The sequence below is a fragment of the Theobroma cacao genome, chromosome 1 (assembly GCF_000208745.1).
Source record: "Theobroma cacao cultivar B97-61/B2 chromosome 1, Criollo_cocoa_genome_V2, whole genome shotgun sequence".
NCBI lineage: Eukaryota > Viridiplantae > Streptophyta > Magnoliopsida > Malvales > Malvaceae > Theobroma > Theobroma cacao.
In genome coordinates, this window is record NC_030850.1 from 29,141,832 (window position 1) to 29,164,989 (window position 23,158).

General features: G+C 35.6%; 2 protein-coding genes and 1 long non-coding RNA gene across 13 annotated transcripts in view; all 3 read right to left on the bottom strand.

Moving 5' to 3' along the window:
* LOC18613276 (protein indeterminate-domain 12) lies at positions 4,293 to 8,485 on the bottom strand. Its single transcript, XM_007050417.2, has 3 exons — positions 7,502 to 8,485; positions 7,017 to 7,413; positions 4,293 to 5,392 (listed from the first exon to the last, which is right to left on the bottom strand). Exons 1-3 carry the CDS (start codon positions 7,668 to 7,670, stop codon positions 4,642 to 4,644), a joined length of 1,317 nt encoding a protein of 438 aa, XP_007050479.2. The 5' UTR covers positions 7,671 to 8,485; the 3' UTR covers positions 4,293 to 4,641.
* Positions 11,274 to 17,739, bottom strand: LOC18613277. 8 transcript variants are annotated; one of them, XR_001926256.1, is made up of 8 exons: positions 17,606 to 17,724; positions 16,642 to 16,794; positions 14,231 to 15,240; positions 14,045 to 14,117; positions 13,163 to 13,953; positions 12,869 to 12,969; positions 12,602 to 12,679; positions 11,274 to 11,835 (listed from the first exon to the last, which is right to left on the bottom strand). It is a non-coding gene; the product is annotated as an uncharacterized LOC18613277 (long non-coding RNA). The 8 variants fall into 8 exon arrangements; XR_001926259.1 differs by lacking the exon at positions 14,231 to 15,240 and having other exon boundaries at positions 17,606 to 17,739; XR_001926252.1 differs by having other exon boundaries at positions 14,045 to 14,659.
* LOC18613278 (heat stress transcription factor A-6b) overlaps positions 20,533 to 23,158 on the bottom strand; it is a 3,592-nt gene continuing 966 nt past the window's right edge. Inside the window, exons 2-5 of one of the 4 annotated variants that reach the window (XM_007050421.2) lie at positions 21,245 to 22,441; positions 21,059 to 21,123; positions 20,823 to 20,950; positions 20,533 to 20,742 (exon numbers count right to left, since the gene is read on the bottom strand). In XM_007050421.2, coding sequence (XP_007050483.2) covers positions 21,656 to 22,441 — 786 coding nt within the window. In that variant the 3' untranslated portion in view covers positions 20,533 to 20,742; positions 20,823 to 20,950; positions 21,059 to 21,123; positions 21,245 to 21,655. Of the gene's footprint in view, positions 20,743 to 20,822; positions 21,124 to 21,244; positions 22,442 to 23,158 lie in introns of all 4 variants that reach the window. The other 3 variants (XM_007050423.2, XM_007050422.2, XM_007050425.2) reach the window with 3 other exon arrangements.

Here is a 23,158-nt window from a genome sequence, read left to right on the forward strand (position 1 = left end):
TTGAGGAGAATAAAGAAAAGGGACAGCAGTCGTCCTAGAGGTTAAACCACCCGCACACAATGATACTAAGCTGCATTATTTTGTGTTTGAAATGGGCATTGAGATTGCCATAATGCTGTGGGTTTTGCTTATGAGTTGATTACAAATGACTATTAGTGGTGAGGAATGGGGACCCCTCTTCTCATAGCAGATGCTATCATGGCTGTTGATCTCTTTTGTTGTCTCCTTCCTGTAACTATGTTTTGCTAAGCTTCTATTGCTAAATCCTAAAGCTTTAAGGATGAAAATAGCAAGTATTAATGAAAATGGGCTTTTTACAGTTATTGGCTTAAGCAACACGGTAGAAAGATGCTTTTTTATATGTAGGATGAAGAGGCCATGCAAACATCTATGTCATTTGTTCATTTGTAGTGCGAATGTTAAAACTGAGGGGTTGTGGAAAAGAGGGTGCTCCCATATGGGGATTTGCAGCAGAAGGTAAAAGAAAAGAAAAGAAAAGAAAAGCATAGAAAAGAAGGGTTTGGTAATTATTAGGATTGAAAGGAAGGAAAGAGGCAAAAGTAAGGTTTGTTGAGATGAGATTCCCTGATGGAAGATGACACATGCAAAGTCTGTTGAGAGAGGAAAGGGGGAAGAGGGAATAGAAGAGAAGCTTTTAGTTTGTCTGGTTGTGCAGCAGAGGGAGATAAAAAGAGGCAGTCTTTTTTAGTAGGCAAATGGCATGTATATCATGTATTGTACCTTAACCCTGCAACTCTTGCATACTTTCTAAAAGCTTGGATATACCCATAAGCACTGAACTCCTACTTTCATTAATCCCAAGGCTCTCTCTCGCTCTCTCTCTTTCTCTCTCTCGTTGAATATGCTAACAAGGATTTGCCAGTATCTTTTTCATCTGGTTAAAGAGTCGTTAAAGAGTAAGGTGGTATTCGATTGATCTCCTAACAATTGACACATAAACCATTTGTTACTAAGCAGAGTTGAGCTACTCTCTTTTACCCGAGTTGGTGTATTAACTGTTTACGGGTCTAATTTCATGCTTACCCCTCGATCCCATGGTAAATAATTTTGCATGGAGACACAGCAGGTTGCAAAAGTAAGACCCCAAACAATCAGATGCAATGGAATGGATTGGTGGGTCATTCAATCAAGGCAGGGAAGCAGCGGCCTGTGTATAATTTGGACGTAATTGTAAGTTAAGTTGCCAACCAAAGGCTGTGATATGGGGACGTGCACAGAAATTGATAAAGGGTCATCAACCAAAAAGAAGACTCAATTGTTGATTCAAACTTTCAAAGTTCTATCCAGCATCTTTTTCATAAACGTTGACATTTTTTTTTTCTCTCTTTTATTTCCTCTTCTTTTTCTTTTTTTTTTTTTTTGCCCTTTTGGTTTAGTACCACTATGGCCCGGACCACCAACACACCAGCACATTTTCACATACACCATCAACTTAGTAAACCTTTTCACCCACGCTTAAAACAGGTTTTACGGCCCCTCCCCCACCCCCTCCTCTCTTTAGAAAAGGCTACATAATTTCTTTGGTATATATAATCCAATTTCTTTCTTAGTATCCCAAAAGAAAGTGATTGGAAAAAGAATTTCTTGGAAATTGATTACGCATCCATCTTTAATTGGAATTCCAAGTGTGAGGACTGAGGAGGAAAGAAAAAAACAAGTGATGTGATTGAATTTGTGAAAAGAAACTAGCACATATGTATCATCATATGGTCTGGTCTTGCTGTCAATGATGTTCAAATTAGAAATTACCAAGTGTTTCCTCTATCGGGTTTCAATTTAACTTGTGTTAGTCAATAGATTCGATAATGATCTATAATAGCGATCGAGCAGCATTTTGTTTATGTTGGTTTTTTTCCCTGGACGACTCCTTTTAGGCTCTCTCTTTTTTCTCAAGAGGTTGCTCTCTCATTGGACCTACATTTGCAACTCTTTGGACCTAATTTCCATATGCAATTTCCACAAAAAGACATGCCCTCTTGCCTTATACAATCTTTGTTTTACTTTAGTGTATCTCTAACCGATTGTAACTTACTTTAGCTCAAGCATTAATTTCTTTATCCGAAAAGATCACAAGGCCAGGTTTGATTATAGAGTATTCGTTGAGAGAAACCCTTTCTCTCAAAGAATGAAATGTTAAACTATACAGAAACTTCAAATAGGTGAGATATCATGTTAGGACTTGAAATTAGAATAGTGTTATTTATGTAGCTTTTATAATTACGTTCCTTGACCAGTGGTAGACACATGGTTCCATGCATGCTTGTGAAGCTAAATGATCATTTGACCACCTTAGGATGGAAAAGGCGCGTAGACCGCAATGTGGAAAACCTATATTAATTACTTGTATGCAATAATCTTCAGCATCACGGGCACCTCAAAACATTCAAATTTCTTGTTACTTGTGATTCATGTTGAGTATATATATAAATAATAAACAATACTTATAATTTAATGATGATTTTATGTAAGATTTTTTGGGTGTTTTTTGAGATTTTTTTTTTTATGGATGTCAATATTAAGGTATAACAATAATGTCAATCTGAGTCTGTAACGGATTTGTTTATGACAATATATTCGTATTAGCACTTGATGTTACCATTGATAATAAATAAATTAGATTTATTCATATATAATAATCACAAATCAAAAGATATAGTCACTGATGAGGAAATATTCAATGAAGGCTATGGTTTTCCTTGGGTATATAGTTATAGAGACGGTATCCATTTCAGAAGGAAGCCCTAGCAATTAGCATCCGAGGAAGATGGATGCTTGTGGGTTGATTCATGCGTCGATGATATGATAAAAACATGTGGGCTATCAGTGTCAACTAGGTTGGCAGCTGGAACCGGAAGGGCACGTTCGTCATCCCAGGACTACAAGGTGTGGCCCTCCACCGACATGCTGACCTCATCTCCCTCCTCACCACTGCTGCTGTGGCTTAATTACCTCTGCTATTTTATTCCCCCCACAATATACTCTCTTTTCCCGAGTCTAGTACTAAGCCAAGGGTATAAGCGTAAATCTAATGCATGCATGACAAGCATGGTATTCCATGGAAACGTGTAGGGTCATCATCATTGAGAGGAGAATACTCACATGCAAGACTGAATGGCTGATGAATATTCTCTTCTTTCTTTATCTTTTTATCCTTTCTTTCCCTTTCTCAAATTTTCTCCCTCAGCGGTAGATACAATGCTTTTCAAATATCATGCCTGTAAATTCCAGTCCTTCACTTGCTCAAAGAGAAGAATATTAGTGGTATTGGATTCTAATACTTGCTTTCCACTTTATTTGGATTTTGAAAATTTATGATGAGTGGAGGAAGCACACTTACATATATTGGATGGAAATATATATAGAAAAGATTGCTCACAAATTATAACCATCCATTCTTTTTAAAGAAAGAATCTACAATAAGATGTCTTCCTTCCTTCCTTCTTATTAACAATTCAAACCCCTAACTTTATTTTCATGAATTAATAAGGAATAAAGAGTCGTACTTCCATTTCTTAACTTCTGGTTTCTATTTAAATTCCATAGCCATGTTCTTGGAAATTAATGAAGTTTGGACTTGATTTCCACAACACCGATCATGTCAAGGCATGAATAGAAAGTGCAATTATGTTAGGAACTAATCATATCAATTGGACCCCTCATGCATACTTACAAAGAAATCTGGAACCTAGGGCTCCATGGCTGAAGGGGATTAACCGATCTTTATCTCAAAATGTCAAAGATATTGTAAAGGAACGGTCAACTAAGGGTTAACTGTATAAAGATACTGTTAGAAGGAGAGCGTAGGAGAGGAAGACTGAACAAAGAAATGAATTTTCAAGATTCATTCAATTTTTTCTGTTTATAGTAAAAGACACACTTGACACTTCTTGATGGTAATTCATAACCATTTGTCCTTTTCTCCACTTGGAATATTCTTTCAAGAAGTCGACCTCATTTAGCTAATCAAGACAATGTAACTTAATTGTGAAAGAAAAAGATGGTAAAATTACAAATAAAATATAATAAAAGAAAGAAAATTCATTTTTTTAGCCTAACTTCTCCCCAATTTGTAAATTGTAATCCATGTTATATAGCTGTCATGAAAAAGATAGGACATTACCCCCAAAGGAAAATTTGACAGGTACTTACGTATATGGTTTGCATGTGACATTTTTTTCCTCTTCAAAAATACAATAATGCAACTACCTTCCACCATTCACACACCTAGCTAGCAATAATTTATTTTTCTGGGAAAGATGAAGAAGAAAATACGTACAAAACCGAAAATTCTTAGGAAATCTCTCATGATGAACAAGTTTCCTACCATTCAAGACCAGTCCAAGGATCAAACAAAATGCAAATTATAAAGTACTAAACTCTTTTTGGAAATTTAAACGCAAATTACAAAATTTTTTTGGTGAAGAGGGGAGGGTGGCTACTCTATGGCTTATGTCATGGCCCTTCTTCCTCACTTCTTTGTTTTCTTCCATCATTTTCTTTCTTTTTTGCTAAGATAGAGAAGGGCACTTCTATCATTGTAAAAAGGGCTATCTCTAAATTATTATTTGACCCTTTTTTTTTCCACTGGTTTTATCAATATCTTTGGTTTTTTTTTTTCCTTCAACAATCACCCCATGTTTCCGAGGCAGGCTCAGCGAATCCAAAACCTTGGGGCTTCAACAGCGAGTGGTTTCTCTCAAGGTGCTGCAACTCCACTCCCCCAGCGTACGTTAGCACATCCCTCACGTTCATGCTAATGTTAACATTCCCATTGCCACCTCCATGGTAGTGATGGTGATGGGGGTGTTGATGGTCTCCAGTCAAACCTAGAAAGTCCCTGGTGAAACGGTCGTTACTCTTGTGCCACGTGACAAGGTTTCCAGCTGCGAAACCCATGAAATCTGGGGAGACATGACTCGCCATGTTGTTGTTGTTGTTTATCTGCGTGGCGGTTGCACCAACGGTGGCAGCTTTTTGAAGGAGTGCAGTGGCTGACAAGTGAGGAATGGCCGACGTGGCAGCATTGGAGGAAGGGTTGTTGCTGACGTGGAGGTTTTGGAAGGGTGTGGTGATGAGGGCCTTGGGTGGAGGCTGCGGCGGCTCTTGGTAGAATGGTGAGAAATGGTGATACTCGGGCTTGACATGAAGTGGGTTATTAGGGTTAGGGTTAGGGGTTGGAGTAGAGTCCCATGGGTTGTGGGAGATGTGGGTTTGGAAAGGGAAAAGAGAAGATGGGTTGGGGTCGGTTTGGGATGGCAAATGATGGAGAGCTGGAATTGTGGCAGCGGAGGCTAGTTGGTTGGCTGAGAGCCTTGCACTTTCTTCAGCTAATGCATCGCAAAATGCTCTGTGAGTTATGAAGCTGTCCTTCCTGCAGCAGGTTTCACAAGAAAGTTTACAAAGTCATAGTTAATTGCATTAGCAAACAATGAAGAGGAAATGAATGAAACAGTTGTGTTTACTTCCAGAATTGTGGACTGATTTAAGGGGTTTGGAATGTTATATAGTAACTGCTTAAACGTAGGGAAAGTGAATCATGCATACAGCATGTCCTTGTTTCTGGAATAGAAAAGGAAATTAATATCATAATATTGCAGCAGCCTTTGCATGAAGAAAGGACACGGCTATTAATCTGTTGAGATTAAAACAATTAAAGAAAGAAAAAGGGTATAAGCTAGCCTAGGATCGTGCATGCGCATTGGATAGACTTGCTGTCGTAAGTTTACAGAACACAAAGGAGAAACTTATCTTTGTTTGGTCAAATGTAGAGGGGACAGAGAGAGAGAGAGAGATGCATGACAGTTAACTGATGTGTATGCATGCAAAGATAGGTAGGGGCTCAAATTTTCAAGAAATTGGTAAATTATATATGATGGATAGTGTTCTATTGAAAATAGAGCTCATGCATGTAACAAAGATATGCAATTGAAACATGAATCTAAATGATGGAGGGGGAAAAAGAAAACAAATCGGCCGCAGATTTTTTTGCAGATTTATCAGTTTAACATCATGATGAAAGTTTCAGAGTTTCAGTTTTCTCTGCAAGTTAATAATGGCTAATGCTACATGAAAATTTTGTCACGGATTTCTCAACAATGAAACCCCAAAAGCAATAATTAAACTAGCTTTCGCTTTTTCTTGGATATCCATCATTGTTTTTAAGACTGCACTCCACTCCATTACAATGTACCGAAGGGGAAAACACAGGAAAAAGAGCAACTCAGGCCCTTGCATGAATTTGGCATGATATTAAACCATGTTTATCAGACTAAAATATTGAAGAAAACGTGTAGTATTCCTGATTTATCGTTATCATTAATACACTTTGAAAGAAAAAACTCAGATCCTCATCCTAGCTAGAGGAGTAAAGGAGAATACGAGAAAGAGGGAAAAAGTCAAGAACGCTGGCATAATATTAATGCAACACAAGAGAAACGAGTCGAGTCTAATAGCTATTGAATCATGATTCAAGAACAATACGATAAAATACTACAGATTATGATGACTGTTCCTTTTCTTTTTACCATCATTTTTTTTGTTCTTTTCACATATGAACATGGCAGGTATCAGATTTCGGAGGTATTGCTCTCAGTTTCAGTTTCTCTCGCAAGGTCCCCAGTAACAGACACTTGTATTAATGGTGTCCACTTCGACGAAACGAAACCTGCCACTGCATTTAAGTTCCAGGTATATTCCATCCATAGCTTACCACTCTTGTGTAAGAGAACAGCTAAAGAAACAAAAACACCCACTAAACAAAAAACAAAAACGGCCCTACAGACACAAAGACTTCCCACTTTAAACTAAAGACCAAGAGTTCTATGAATCCCATTAGCGTCCAAAGTGATGAATAGCAAAGAAAAGAAACATCAAAGTTTATAAAGAAGGGAAGGTTGGAAACTTGTGACAAAACAGAAAGCTAGAAAGATCAAAGAGATCAAACATCTCAATTATTTGTTTTCTTTTAGGAGAAAAAGAAAGGATAAAACATTTACCTTGAGAAAAGGGTTCCACAATCACATCTGTATTCTCTTGTTCCACAGGTCTTAGAGTGAGCCTTCCAATCTGATTGAACAGCATAGATCTTTGAGCATTTCTCACACTTCCACTTTTTCTCTCCATGTTTTCTGCAATAGTGTTTCTTGATGCCAGTAAGATCACCTAAAGCCCTTGAAGGATGGTGGTGGACACATGTAGGCTCGGGGCAAACATAGGCTCTTTTTTTTATCTCTTTACTGTTTCTTTGCTTCAGCTTCCATGGAAGGTTATGGCCTCTTCTGTGAAGCTGGAGGTTCTGATCTCTCTGGAAACCTTTGTTACAGATCTCACAAACAAATCTGTTGGTAGCCAATAGCGTCTTTGGAGATAAAGCAATCACTTCAGCATCTGGGTCTGTAACAGCACCAAACAGTTAAGACCAAAAAATGAAACCTAAACTAATCTAACAAAAAATTTTGTAAGAGATAGAAGAAAGTCTTACCTGGGTTTCCAGGGAGGCTTCTTTTCTTCTTAACTTTTTGTGGCTGAGTCTGAGGAGAAACGGTTGAAACAATAGGATTTAAGCCACCAAAGTCTTGAACTCTTGTACCAGAAGAAACACTAGCTTCCTCCGACAAAGAAGTAGAATTGGACATAGCGGCAGGAAACATGCCTGTGAAGAAGAAAACTCCAAGAAAGAAAAACAAGAGAAAACCCCAGAGGAATAGTCTGATCTCTCTCCTCGTTTGTTTGATATCTTTTTCCACTTATTAGCTCTTGTTCAAGAGTGACCACTTTGCACCTTTTGAAGAAATAACAAGAAAGACAGCAGCAAAGGGTAGCCCAGAAATAGAGAATCCAAGCTTTGGACACAACTAAAACACAGCTTTGTTACTAAACAGGTGAGAGCGCGGTAACATGTAGATACAGAAAGGCATCATTCATTGGGTGGCAAAAGCAAAATCTCGTGAAGAGATGATGATGATGGGTTATTCTCCAAGTCACTATCTAGCCATGGATTCCTTGTCTGAACAACTCTGCAACGCAATTCAGATATATCTCTTTCCTATCTATCTCTCTTAGAAAACATCAAGAGCGGAGAAGCTCTCCCATGCAATCAAAACATTGAGGAAAATACAGACAATAAGATGGTTTTTTCTCTAAACCTCCCACTACCCAATAACCCTCTCCTTTCTATCCATTTATGTGTATATAAAGATATACACAGATAGACTGAGAGAAGAGAGAGAGAGAGAGAGAGAGAAGAGAGAAAGCTTCAGTAGCAGGGTCCTGTAGATAACAGAGTACAGAAGGTGATGATTACAGTGGCAGACTAAGTGGTAAATTAGACAAAAAAAGAGATTAAAATAAAAATGTAAAGTCCAGGTGAGAAAAAAAAAAAGGCTAAGAAACCCAAAAAAAAGCTAAGAATTCTACAGAGGGAAGAGAGAGGGGGCAGCTCAAGCAAGGACTAGGAAGTATCCCAGCCCACTTGATTCAGAAAAATTTTTTTCTCTCAATTATTATTTTAATAATAATTTATCCTTTGAACTTGACGTTGGCACTTTCTGTCTTTTCCTTTGTTCCTGTTATAAAACACCCAAACCCTAAAAGGGGATTGAATTGAATGGAATGATGTATTAAAAGTAGGGATTGCTTTGCTTACCACAAGATCACTTAGAAGATTGAGAAACCTAAAAAGGCTTTTGGGGTGGTAAAGGCAAAGGGGTAGAGAGTAGAGATGGCCCTTCTCTTAAGTCTCAACCTTTTCTAATACCCCACAACTAACACTATTGATCAATTGATTGACTCTCAGCTAGTAAACCAGACATTATTAGAAGCTTGATTGAATGATAAATGTAAAAGCAAACTAATATGTTCTTTTACATCATTTGAGAAATGGTTTTAATTACTTGTCCAACAATCTGTCAATGTTTTTGGCTTACACTACATGTTAAGCTTTAGATTATTTTCTTTTATCCCTTAGGCATCTCCTTCTTGCATCAAGGCCACAAATTAATTCACAACAATTATCAATCAAATTTTGGGTTGGATTTGTGGAATCTTAATGAATATCTCTATACATTCCACTACATATATGTGTTTGACGATTTTTATCCCCTTTCTGTCTCTCTTTCTTTTGTTATTATTCTCTCACATCCTAGTGTGTAGTGAAAGTTGCCCAAGCAAACCCCACCAAGGGGAATTTGGAAGGCCTCTCTTCTTTGTCTCCCTTTCTTTATTTAACTTTATTTATTCCAAACCCAAACGTAAAGCATAGGGAGATAGCGTCAAATTGACCATTCTATCCCCCTTCGTTTGTCCAAATCTGGTGACCTCTAGGCCATTTTTCTGGCATTAATGGGTATAAGAGTAATTGCGCGTTAACATATAAGGGGGATTCGCTTTTCTTTAGAGGGCATGCGTGGGCTAAGCATGGCAGCTCTTTAGTCCTAACGGCTGGTGATGAGGCAGAGGGCACAAAGGCCAGGCAGGCAGCAAAACCATGCAATAACACAATTAATCCCCATTATCATAATAGACTGTGCGTAAGAGAAAGGACCCATTTTTGCATTTGGAGAGATCCTTCGGGAGAACAAATGATCTCCTAATGTTGTTGTCGTTGTTGTTCTTGAAAGTACTTTGGAATCCTATGTGTGATGGGGTTCTTCTGATCCAAAATCAATTGAATCATTTGGCTTTTGAGTGAGATTCATGCTCCTTTTCTTTTTGGTTAAGATGAGATTTATGCTTCCTTGATTCACCTTTAAGGCCAGAAAGTTTTTTCTGTTGCTTGGCGTGTATTACCACCACTTACCTAAACTGTATCTACCTCTACCTCTCTCATTAATGTGGCTTTTTCACATAAAAACATTACCTCCCATGATTTTTAAGTCTTTAAACTGTGGAACAAAGGATTCCTCCCAGATCAAAAACTTAAACAAGGATAAATTTAATAAATCAGTCAAGTGAAACATGATCTCTGGTTTTACCCTAATACGACTTAGTTTAATTCGAAAGGTATAAACATGCATACTATCTGGATATGATTTTTTCCTGTCCAGGTGTCCTACTTAAAACAATACAAGGAAAAAATAAAAAAAAAATGGGGAAAGAAAGGTTAGTTGGGACAATAAGTTACTCAAAATATGAGCTTTTGTGACTGGGAATTGGACAAGAAGGAAGAGATATATATATATATAGATAGAGAGAGAGAGAGAGAGAGCAAGAGAAAGACAAATGGAAGCCCCATTTGGGTGACTCGTACAAAATCTTCAAACTGGTAGAATACAAAGTTCAATAGCTAGGGTAGTCACTGATCTAATATTAGTCTGGTAGTCTTTTGCAACCTAACTTTATTGAATGTAAGAGTCGATTCTAAGTCTTGACTACAAGTACCTAAAAACATTAACGCCCAGTAACAAACCAATTAGACTAATTCAAAGTTTGTGTTTGGTCTCAAGAGCAAAAGATCCCACCAATTTGGGATGTGCACATGCTCATGGCCATTGGCCAATCCCAACCAACAAATAAGCTATTTTACCTTTTCGAGATATTCAAGTACTCATGCAGAGTTATGATAGCCATCTAATTATAGTCTTTCACTTGCCAATGCAATTTCTGATTCTGATTTTACTACAAGACTATGATATTCTTTATTCTTCTTCTTCTTTTTTATTTTTTCAATTTTTTCCCCTCTGCTTTGCATGCAGAGAGAGAGAGAGAGAGAGGGGGGGGGATTGGGAAAGACTAGCAAAACCCTCCCAAGCGGGCCCATGCCCTTCTTCACGGGTTCTTCTATTACCAGATTCTCGCATGCAGTTTTGGCTCTCTTGCCCCGCAAGGGCACAAAAAAAGTATTTTTGCAGTGGTGGACCAAAATTTTGGGTCTTTTTCTATGTCTTCCAGGAAATTTTGTTATCATTTTCTCCTGTGTCCTCTTATCTCATCAAGATTCTGTACCCTAAAAGCAGCTATTCATTTGACTATCTAATAAGCTCAAACATTGTTACCCGTAGGGGATAGTGGTGCGTTTTAGACATGTGTTGAACGAAATACTAAAATAAGAATGTTAGATATGAAAATTAAAAATTCTTTATATATATATATATATATATGTAGAAAAAAATAAAAACCCAATCCTCCCATTCTGAATTGCAGTACCCTTGCTATGACCGGTCAAACTTCATTTCCATCTCTAGCTTGGTTCTATGCTTACTATGTCTAGCAACATCATTGATGGCACCTGCTTTCACCCATAAGTAAAGTGCATGTAGCCAAATCGGTGCCATGGATATGTTCAGAGGTCGGATAAGTTTTTAAGGATAATTGCGAGTGTCGCGATTACCTGATTCCTGATCGTTGTTATACATTCCTCAATCTTTTGGATTAGGTTAAGTACAAAGTCTTGGGGTGAATATCAGCTGTTTGATGATACAATAGTTGAAGGTCTGTCAACAACTACTACCCCCATTCTACTAGGCTTCCGAAATGCGGTGATCATGGGCCAGAACAAAGCTCAACCCAGTCCAGGCCTTAGGGACCCTGAGCCAAGCACACCAGGAAGGGCCTGTGTATATGGTACGAAGGTGGTGCCGATAACATTACAACAATCGGATAGGGCCCACGTTAAGGATCATGATTCATTAGTCATGACCTCACGAGAAAGCTAAAGAGAGAGGCTTTCTTTTCTTCGAAAAATAAATAAATAGATTTTCACAGTTGTTGTTGCCAGTCGCGAGCGCTGACTTGGATGGTTGGACACCAACCTCGATCCACGTGGTCCAGTCACGTGCCTCCATGAGAGAGGTAAAGCAACATTTACAGATAAAAGCCCTGCCAGCAGAAAGATAGACACGCTCATGGAAACAGATTTTTACATTTCTTACTCCCACTTTTCCTCTCATCTCATTTTCAATTCTCTATTGTGTGAAAAATTGAAAGTATCATTGAATACATACCTAAATAGATATATTTAGATAAATAAGTGGATAGACATGCATACAATATCTACTTACAGGTTTCTTCCTTTCTTTTTTTTTTGGGCCCAAGGGCATGATTCTGAGATTGAGAGTGGAGGCTACAGGTATCTAAAATGCCTCATCTTAATCCATTCACTCACTACAACCTAACCACTCAGAAGCATAAACGAAGCTAGTGCTATCATGGCTAGAAAAATGAAGTAGATGAATGTGATTAACAATGCCCATTTGCATCTTAGAATGTTTTAGTTGATTTGAAATGTATACACTTTTAAGAGTATGATACAAATTTAAAAATCTCCTACCTACGGGGGGGTATAAATTGAAATGATTTGTCCTAAAGATCGAGAATCACTTTAAGAAATCCAATTAAAGGGGATGATTTGCCTCCTCCTCAACCGACCCCAACCTCCTATCACCTCTCTCAACTCCTTACAAACTTTGGTTTGGTATAAAATAATAGAAATCCCTCATAGTAATTAGAAAGGCATAGAGCCAAGGACGTGGATGGGTCCTAGATAACACTTACACTATAATCCTTGTGACCAGCCCACTAGAAAGATCAAATTAACAAAATAAGAAGAAAAAAAAAATAAGAATGATCTCGTGATTGGACTTACGATGATGGCTTGTTTGTCTTGACCATGAAATTAGAGAATTTCCGCATTTCTTTTTTGCGTTGGGGTCAAACTCATTATCTGTGAAATTTGGCACCAAAAAAGAATCACTGTGAAGGAAGAGAACCTAAATACCATTTTAATCATTGTGCTGAATAATGTTATGTTGGGTGACTGAGAGTCACGGATGAGAAGAGAAAAAGAGGAGAGCAGAAGTAGGACCACGGATCAAGAGCATTATTATGGCAATAATAATGATCACATGATTACCAAGTTTTGTCTCCTTTCTGTCCCCTCCATCCACTGTGCTGCTCTTGCATTGCCGATGAGTTAGCATGAATACAAGATGAACTTCTCTTCTGCATCCATATCTATGACAAATTAGAAAATAATTAGAGGTAATCAAACTAGCTGCAACTAAAGTATCAGAAAATTAAAATTTTAATCTTCATTTTATCTACTTTATCATAGATTTTGTGGACTTGGAACAGGGTTTGTTAGATAAGCAACTGTTAATATTCATTATGAATAATTCATGAACAAAAATGGAGAGCTATTCCATACAGAATTAAAACCAGTTTTAAGAGCCCCCAGCAATAACCAAATTCTACTGTCATTACATGTTGAATTACTTAGAAGAAGATAACAAGGAAACAAAATGCTGGTCATTCTACAGAACAATGGTACTCAGATGCTTGTAAGGAAGCCGATAAAGGCAAGAGACCAAGCTCAGGACAACTTTATACATCATGCTGACCTGCCAAACTAGTGTAGCAGAATTACTACAGTGGGGGAGCGGGACTCTATCAACACAAGTTCAATGGCTTCAATTAACTTATATTTACTATCCTGCAACCCAAAATTTCCAATGAGTTTAGAACTATTCTACTTATACTTCTCCATAAGACTGGAAGAATTAATCTTTCTGCAGTGGTTGATTCCACAAAATGAAATAAAAATGGACCATGTGAAACCATATATTTATTTTTACCATGCCATAATGCAACTTGCACATTTAGGTATAAGCATGCAACTACAACATCATCAGATCCATATCAAAATAAATGAAGACCCCATAAGAAAAAATAAGAGGAAGTTGCAAACTTCAACAACTGGAGCTTGTGACATGCTTGCTTAGTGAGGTCATGGCCAAGAATTCAAGATTAATGTTATCATACAGTTCTGCTTTGCTGTCTAACGTACTCTTGCCTCTTGTGACCTAGTGTCTCCTATAGTTTCAATGTAACTTGGGTGCACAGTTGTGGACATAAAAAACATTGCGTTGCTAGATGGTAGCCCACCAGACAAAAATCACATGCCGTGTATTGCACCTTGGAACAGAGCCCTTTGCATACCTAACATGAAAAGTATTTTTCATCTAAAAAGTGACGAAAACACTAATGAAGGTAAGCAAATTATAGTACAATTAGGAAAATGGCAACTAACCTGCTCACAGTACTTAGAACTTCATAGATGAGTAATCCATCCTGCTTCAACTGGAGATACTAAATCATCTTTCCTGCAGGATTCTGCCATAATAAGTCCAAAATAATAGGCAAGAGCCAAAGATCATGGAAGTCCTATGCAAACACAACAAGAACAGAATGAACAAAATTTGGAGACTCCATGCACCTGATATGGTTAAAATGGTAAACTGTAACCAAGGCAAGACCTGACCTCATGTTAGCACAGATGAATATAAAACAGATTATCACTCTCAATCAAGTCGTATGCTCCAGCAGATATATACAACAACTGAAAATTTTGATCATCTATTTCAAAATTTTTGGACACTTCTAGATAATATTAAGCTAATGAGAAGAATAAAGTTTATTTGCTTGCATTTTGGAGCAGCAGTAGGTCCCATTCATAATTGTCTCTCAAAACCCATCAAAAGGTTTCAAAATTTTGTCCATGCAATGAGAAGCATCATTTGACAGATGTTGCCATGAAGCAAATACTCCGATGTGCCAAGGAAATTTTGCCACATCTTTAACTGACCAATTTAATTCAAAACATGCTCCTAATGGATATACCAGCCTCTTCATTTTAAGGGCTACTCTGGAGAAACAAAAAAGGAAAAAGATTAAAAAAGTGTAAATGAAAGTGCTACGAAACAAGTCATATACATAGAAAACAAAAAAGAAAAAGAAATAGATGAATACAATAATATCTTTTGTGTAGACCATAAAAAGAATCTCCAGGGAAGTTTGCTAAAAGAATAACAACACCTTAAACAAGAAGTTGCAAAAGAACTATTATTACGTTACTGAAAAAGTCAACAACTTGCATCAGTGTGAGGCAATATTAACCTTGCATAACCGTCAAATATAAACAACTATTGCATACGTTGGATTGTGGAAGTAGCTTTAATTGTCAGCATTGTTTAGTTGATTCTTTAAAGAAATGTCAGGCACTATTCTTGTGTGACAGTTTTGGGTTTCAACCAAGTAGTTATTAAACAATTAAAGTATGGAATCCACTTCCATTAAAAAAAATTTAGACATTAAAGGGATACAATCTGCAAACTTTCACATATCTGATGCTCAAAACGGTCAAAGAACAGCCAATGTGTGCATGTGAGTACTTTTTCTGTGAAGCCTCCTTCCTCTCTCTGATCTTTATTTTTCTCTCTACAAATTCTGCTTTTCAGAAAAAAAAAAATAGAAAGAAAATATCTACATGCATTGAATGTGAAACTTGCAAAATTGAAATTCTATGAAATACAACAGAAACAAGTACCATTGAGAAGCGTGTCAAAGAAAACTTCTAACATTTTCTTCTTATATCTGTTTGGGCTAAGAAAAACAATTCATATTCGCACACATGCACTAACATGGTCATTCATTTTGCCAACCTCTATTTTCTGCACACCCATCATTTTTGACCTCCCCTTTCCCCTAAAGCTATTTAGCCAAAACTAGATATCTTGTCAAACATTTGCTCCGGTTATCCATGGCCATCCCATGAAATGACTCCATAGATCTAGTCAGTTATACTGATATGTTCAACCATTCCCAATGCAAAGTCAACTTCAAATTATTTCTAGTCACTCATGAGTCGACAAATTTCTCATCACTTCATTTTTGGATTTTGGTTCCTTATTCTACAGTCTACACCATTAAACATGACTGTCTTATAGCTGTTTACCTTCCTGAAATTTCTCTTGAGCATATACCAATTATCAACTTAGGCCAAAGTTTCTTTTACTACAACTTTGTTAATGAAGCTCAATCAGTTTATTACCAGCCTTCTGTAAAATGAAATCAACTAATATCTTAAAAGCATCTCATTCTGATCGCTTACACAAAGTTCAGCTATAATTATTTTTCTTCCAGCAAATAACAAACATCATAAGCTGTTTTCCAAAAATAATGGCATATGCTCTTTTTTTCTTTTATGATTATTATGGAACATCATATCGTCTCAGATTTAAAATTCTACCTCGATCCATTTCTAAATTATAAGAATAATCATATTAATATGTTCTTATCCATTCAATACCTTCTTTTCTTACAACACTTGTATAAGTTCAATTACCTTCAGTCTGTTACCAGCTTTCTACCTTCATAATCTAACCACAAAATTAATTAGATAGCAAGATATAAAGACTAATCAATTGGCTGGATCCTATCCTTAAACACCATTTCTGTCACCATATGCCAATGTCTTATTATAAAGCAAGTGAAACGTACATCTCAAGCATCTGTTATATCATGTCGGCCATATCGCCACCCCCTTGTTAAAATTGTACGACAAATAAAACCGACACTAGTCAGGTCAATGTCATTGACATGATTAGAATCATTTAAATATTGACCTAACTTAATTATGCCATGATCATGTTTAACAAGAATGTGAACAGATTGAAAAACCGTGTTCTTTATTCTTTATCTTTCCTATGCATTTGATAAATGATTACCAGATATAGGAAAGATTACATGTTTGGCAAGTTGCATGCCAGAATCTAATCAGAAGTATTTCCCATCATTTTATGTGAGAAGAAGCCCAAACATTACTTGTTGCAAGAAATAACAGTTTACCTTTTAACTTGCAGGATTTCCTATAGGTCCTGCAACTGAAGCCCCACAATTCGTTCAGAAGGCAGTACCCCACATGTCAATAAAACATTAACCTCCACTACAAGTACCTAAGAAGAAGGATTCTTATCTAACATCGTCCAAACAGTTATTGTCCTGCATTTATAAACTTAAATTAAATACACATCAGATTTACAACTTTGGTAAATTCAAGTTACGACCTCCAAGGATGGTGGTCTATTAAGAGTAACAGCAACTGAAACAGGATGCTACATAAGATAATTTAGGCTCTGTTTGGTTGATGATTTTGTTATTTTCTTTTTGCTTTTTTGCAAAAAATGAAAGAAAGCAAAAGGTGAAAAACTTTTTTAAAAAATGAATAGCAGCAAACAAAAGGCAAATGGCAAAAAATAAAGGGTAAAAGCATTAACCAAACAGAGTTAGAAAATGAAAATCCAATGAAATCAAACTGTTCCTGCATGAGTGAAGCAAAACCAATGACAATGGTAGTAGCCATATATCAAAATGACCAATCGTTTAAGTTGTATTAATAAACTTCAAGCAAGCTACAAATGATTTCTGCATTTTTTAAGCATCTCTACAGGTGTCTAATTTAAGCCACATTAATAGCCAAATGCAATTAAAATTATTCACCGTGACTGATATTGAAAATAAAAAAAGAATAAAACTGATCAAATGCACGCTCGAATTTGAGCATTAGAGTAAAAGACGTACGCGATCAAGACCTCATGAAATTATATCACGTAATGACTTAATTCAACAGTAACTAATCAAAATTAGTACGATTTCAACTATTGAAAGTGACGTTAATTCCGAAGTTCTACACAATGTGAGGCCAGACCATGAATTTACGACGAGTGTAGCATGTTTCTTACTGCCCAAAAAATGAATCTATAAAAGGTTAAAGGAACAAGAACCAGGAAAGCTAAAAGAGAGCACTACTCACCCTAAATTGGGCGAAATCCTGTTCGAAATGCTTTATGCATACCTGAAGAGGGAACAAGCAGAAAAGTATATGATATAATTCCCAGAGGGATTATGTTTCCCTTCTTCCAGATAGCATTTGGCATTTCATGCCAGATTTTGGCAGTTGTTTTTTGTTTCTGTTATTTGGGTTTTTGGACCTCGAAAGTCCAAACAAAGCCCACTTTTCATGGGCCTTGGTAGTATAGTGGACCATTGGGCCCCAACATGAACCACCTTCTGATCGTTATGAGTTTTTTTTTTTTTTTAACATAATGGTTAAATAAATCTCAAAATTATTTAAGAAAATTTACATAAGTTCGTATTTTTTTATTACGTTGAGTTTTTATTTAGTCTGAATTTTTTTTAGCTTATCTATCACTTAAAAGAATAAATCAAGGCAAATAAAATTTTTGAGAAGCTCTTGAAAAAAAAATAACTTATTTTTAAAGAATAAAATTTTTTAAAAAAAAACCTTAATTATTATGAAATTCTTATAAAAAATAATAATTTTTAAATTAAGTTAAAATTGTTTGATAAACTGTTTGGTAAAATAAATTATATAAGTTTTATTTTTGATTAAAATCACCATAAAAAATATTCATACCATTTTCAATCACTTAATAAATCAAAACGAACAAATTTACTTCGAGTTTATATACTATTTCAAATATTAAAATCAAATAAATTCATAAAAATATAGAACAACTCTCAAACTTGTATGGTAATAATAGTATTAGATTTTTTTGTATAAAAAAAAGAAAACTTTGAAATAGTATCTAAATGTAACTTTGAATTTGGGATTTTTTTTTTTCTTAATTTTTATAAGAACAAACAAAATCTTAGATTTTGTTATTCTGTTGCTCAGTCTTCTATTTTTTTTAATAATCTTCATAAAGAAAGATAGAGATGGGTATTTCTTCAAAAGTTGACATGTTTCTTAAAGAAAAAAGAGAAAGCTCCTGCAGTTTTACTTTAAACTTTTTTTTTAATTTTTACTTTTTTAAAAATATTATTTTTTAAAAAGTTTCTCAAAAATTCTGCTTGGCATAACTTCTGCTTTTAAAAAGTAATTAAGCTGCAAAAAAGTCAAACCAAACGGATACTTAAAAAAAAGCTCAAGAGAGCTTCTCTTCTTTTAAAAATATGCAAGTTTTTCAAAAATACTCATCTCTTTCAATTAATCTCCCTCTTCTCTCTCTTTCTTTGCAAATCATCCTTTTCCAACGTAAAATTGCAATCTTCATCTCTTCTACTTCTCTTTAAAAGATTACTAAGAGTCTGTTTAGCTTGACTATTTTCTAGTTTAAAAGTTATTATAAAACTCTTATGAAAAATAATAATTTTTATAATTAAGTTGAAATTGTTTGGTGAATTTTTTTTTATAAGTTTTTTTTTATAAGTTATACTTTTGATTAAAATTATCGTAAAAGGTATTTCTTTTTTTAGGAAGGTAATATTGTATTATTTTTAATAAATAAGGATATTTTTAAAATAAAAATAAAAATTATCTTGCATTTAAAAAAAAAAAGAGAAGAAAAAGCTCTTCATAGGAGCTTTTCCTAAAGTTCTTTTTTAAAATTTTTTTTAAAAAAAAAAAAGCTATTTTTTTGTGAAGAGCTTTTCAAAATTTATGTTTGGCCTGACTTTTGCTTTCAAGAGGTAGATAAGCTAAAAAAAAGTCAGGCCAAATAAGCACTAAAAATAAAAAAAAAAAACTTAACAACAAAATAACAAAATTTAAGATTTTTTTGTTTTAAAAAAATAAAAAAAAGGAAGACATAAAATTTAAAGTTGTACTTAGGTATTATTTAAAGGTTTTCTATCTTCTTCACAAAAAAGTCGAATACTATTATTATTACACAAATTTGAAAGTTGCTCCGTTTCTTTATAAATTTATTCGATTTTAACATTTTCGAAGCAGACTTGTTTCGTTTTGATTTATTAGATGATTGAAGATAACATGAATACCCTTTATACCAATTTTAACCAAAATTAAAATTTATATAGTTTATTTTACCAAACAATTTTAGTATAATTTTAAAAGTTATTATTTTTCATAAGAGCTTTATAATAACTTTTAAATTAAAAAAAGTTAGACTAAATAGACTTTCAATAAAGTTCTTATACTTTTATTTTAAATCAAATAAACTCTTATGACTAATAATTGACTAATTGCATTTTGACTATGTCAATCATTAGCATATGTTTTATTTAACTTAAAATAAAAATATAAAAACTTATTTAATTCAAAATAAAAGCATAGAGATTTAATTGAATAATAAAAATATAAAAACTTATTTAAATTTTCATAAATAATTTAAAAACTTTTTGATATTATGAGTTTTTAAAGACAAAAGTACAAGCAGATCAAATTATTTGAGAAGAATTTCGACGCCATTTGGTGTTAAGTTGAGCTCAAGATCAAGTAGATATTTTTTAATACTTTTCCATCTTGAATGTTTTCTATTTACTTTGCAAGTTACATTTCTTTAAGTGTATATTATGTGATTACAATAAAAAGAAGTATATTTATTATATAAAATAATTATTTCAAAATATGATTCAAATGTGATGGAAGTTGCGCTCCCATAAGAATTCTTGCAAGCAGTGTGTCCTCAGAATAATTTAAAAAAAGAAAAAAAATGCAGACAAATCGCTAAAAATCTTGAAAGAACAACTCATGGCCATAATCAATCCCTGTCGGTGTTTGGAGCGTGCTTGCTTTTCCATCTTTCATTGCAAGGAGTAGCTTTCTCCCAAAGTGTCATGTTCCACGAGCTAAATAAAAAGGGTTTTCAATGGACTTTGTGGTAATTGGCCAGGGGAAAAAAGGAACAGGACTTGCGGTGGTAACCGAGATATGCGTGTCTGTGTCAATTCCGTGACAAAATGAGAAAAATTGACAAGTATATGAATGTCAGTTTGAATATGTGATGACGATCATATAGCCTAGGATGAAACCAAGTCCTTCCACTCTACAAATCTCAACTTTAGAAGATATAGACAGCAACCAAGAAGATAAAAAATCTCTAGTGCTTGTCACGGTTTATACAAGCAGAATTTCGAAGCTGCATTGTACAAAGAAAAATACCCGCTTGGAATTCTCGAAGTCATCATCTGCAGGGCAATAGTGAAAGCAATATCAGCAAAACAAAGCAACGAAATCATTTGTTTGGTTTTGCAGAGCGGTTCATTACCAGTTGAGAGCTCGCTCTAGAATTGATGAAAGATTGACAGCGACCAATGAGAATCCAATTGCCATGGCCATGAAAATATCTACATGGTACAAATGTATGCTCTTTGTCACCGACCACGGCTCTTGCTACTGCCTCAAGACAAAGAGAGAAAGAGACAACTTAAATACAGGAAAACTGAACCGACAGAAAAAGATAAAACTACCAATTAAGTGATCATTGGATCCCATAGCAACAACATCTTAGTTGTGTTTCTTGCAACTTGCAGCTACATCTTGTCGATTTTCAACAGCTTCGGAACAATCTACACTCATTTAAGGCCAAGAAAAGAATTACAAATTGAGGGCAGCTAATTAGTGAATCAAATCGCATTGCGCATGGTATAGTCAACACTGGGGTGTTTTTAAGGGGCAAAAAACGAGAACCTTGAAACAAGTCATGTTGGTGACTACCACAGATTCTGATCTACTGTCTACAGCTGCAACCTAACCAAAGATAGAGAAAGATAAGCGGCATGGATATACAAAAGGGAAAAATATTGGAATGGCAGATTAAGAAAACAGGGTTAGCAACACCGGTAACAAGAGAGATTTTCCACGGATACAGTTCTTGGTATGTAATTTCCCCCTATCCTGCCAATAACAAGAAACCAACGTGAAGATAATTATGGCCTAAACTGTTTCTGGAAGACCCATTTGCAGATCAATTAGAGATAAAGGAGTGCTACAAAACGTGCTGTGCAAAAGCCTCCCACCAAAGGGATATTGTCACCGAGGCAACGCTGAACTGGTCTCACAAGTAGCTATCCTCTAGAATCTAGATGTACTCACTTTTCTCTACTTTGGACATGAACCCAAATAACCCAACCTGTCAGCCAATACATTCACATCTTCATCTTCACCTCCTTCAGTTCCTGGTATATCTAACTCTCCTTCAAATCTCTCATTCAACAATTCTTCCCAAAATCCTTCATCGAGTTCTTTGTCATGACACTGCCGATGTTCAAGCTCATCTTGCGCTTCCTCTTGCTCCGTTCTCGCCCTTCCGTAGCCTTGCATTTCCAGTGCAAGTGCTTCCAACTCCGTTACTTGAAATCCATAATCACCAAATTCTAAAGGTTCAGTTTTAACATGGTTTGTTCCCTCGCTACCTCGGATTGATTCACCTACGGCAACACCACTAGGTCCTTGATCAATCGGCCGCCTCCTTTTCTTAGACATGGCTTCTTCAAGCTCTTTCCGTTTCTCTTTTTGTTGCATTAGTTGCTGGAGAAAAGCTGGATTCTGCATTGCTCTAGCCAAGAAAGACATCATTTGCTTCTGCTTCTTTTCTGTGCCTTGTAACCTTTCTTCCACGGCCTGAAGATAGGCTCGAGTGTTCTGTTGCTGCTGTCGTAGCTTCACTAATTCCATCATTAGAACCTGCTTGTCACGCCTCAAACGATCAACTTCTCCATCTAGTCCAAACCTGCCAACTTCTACACAAGGACCGAGAGCTTGTTGAGATGGTGGGGGCTGAGATGTGGTCTTTCTTCTCCTAATACTCTTCAGGAGATGCTTCTGGCCCCTGAGAAACCCTTCATTGGTAAACTCCCATTTGTCTGGATCAATCTTTCTAAAACCCTACAGGAAAAGAAAGAAAATTCCAGAGTCATTATCAATTACCAATATTTCAGGCTCAATAAAATCACACAGTAACCAGCCAAAAACTTAAGACACTAATAATTGATTTTAATTTCGTTGAAGATGGAGACAGACTTAGTTAACAATTCAAGCACTTAACAAGAGCATGCAGACAACTACCCATCAAAACAAGAGTATGCAGCCAGCAAACCGAATAAAGTAATATCTTATTTTCTTAGTCTTGCCACCAAAACATAATTGAGCAAGGTCCCACTGCCAGAAAGAAGCATTGGAGGTGAAAAAACAATAAAAAACCAAGTGAGACTAAGCTGCTACTCACTGATTGCTCAAAAGTTAAAATGCAGAAAATAATAGAGGGGAAAACCGGAAAAGTGCTTTAAAGAACATTCTACCAAAACGGAATAAAATAACACTAGCATGGATTTATTGGCTTTTATGATCTGCAAGTCATGTGAGATTCTAGAACTACCAAAAACAATCTAAAGCATCAATTAATAAATACATAAACAAGAATTTCTTAAGACACGGTAAGTGGAAATTCTTAGCATCCAATGAAGACAGAGATATTTGACTATTTGAGAAAACCCAATACGAAACAAGTAAAGAACCGATTATTGCTCCAAAGTTTCAACTGAATAGACTCTAATGAAAGAGTAGCTATAAAAAACATAAACAAGGAAAAAAAAAAAAAGAACA

Bases quoted from the DNA above. Each gene is read 5' to 3' on its own strand.
- LOC18613276 (XM_007050417.2), bottom strand. From the start codon at position 7,670: ATGTTTCCTGCCGCTATGTCCAATTCTACTTCTTTGTCGGAGGAAGCT. The intron at 7,414-7,501 runs GTAAGACTTTCT...GTGCTGTTACAG, and splicing joins AAGCCTCCCTGGAAACCCAG to ACCCAGATGCTGAAGTGATT. The intron at 5,393-7,016 runs GTAAATGTTTTA...AACCTGCTGCAG, and splicing joins TGTGGAACCCTTTTCTCAAG to GAAGGACAGCTTCATAACTC.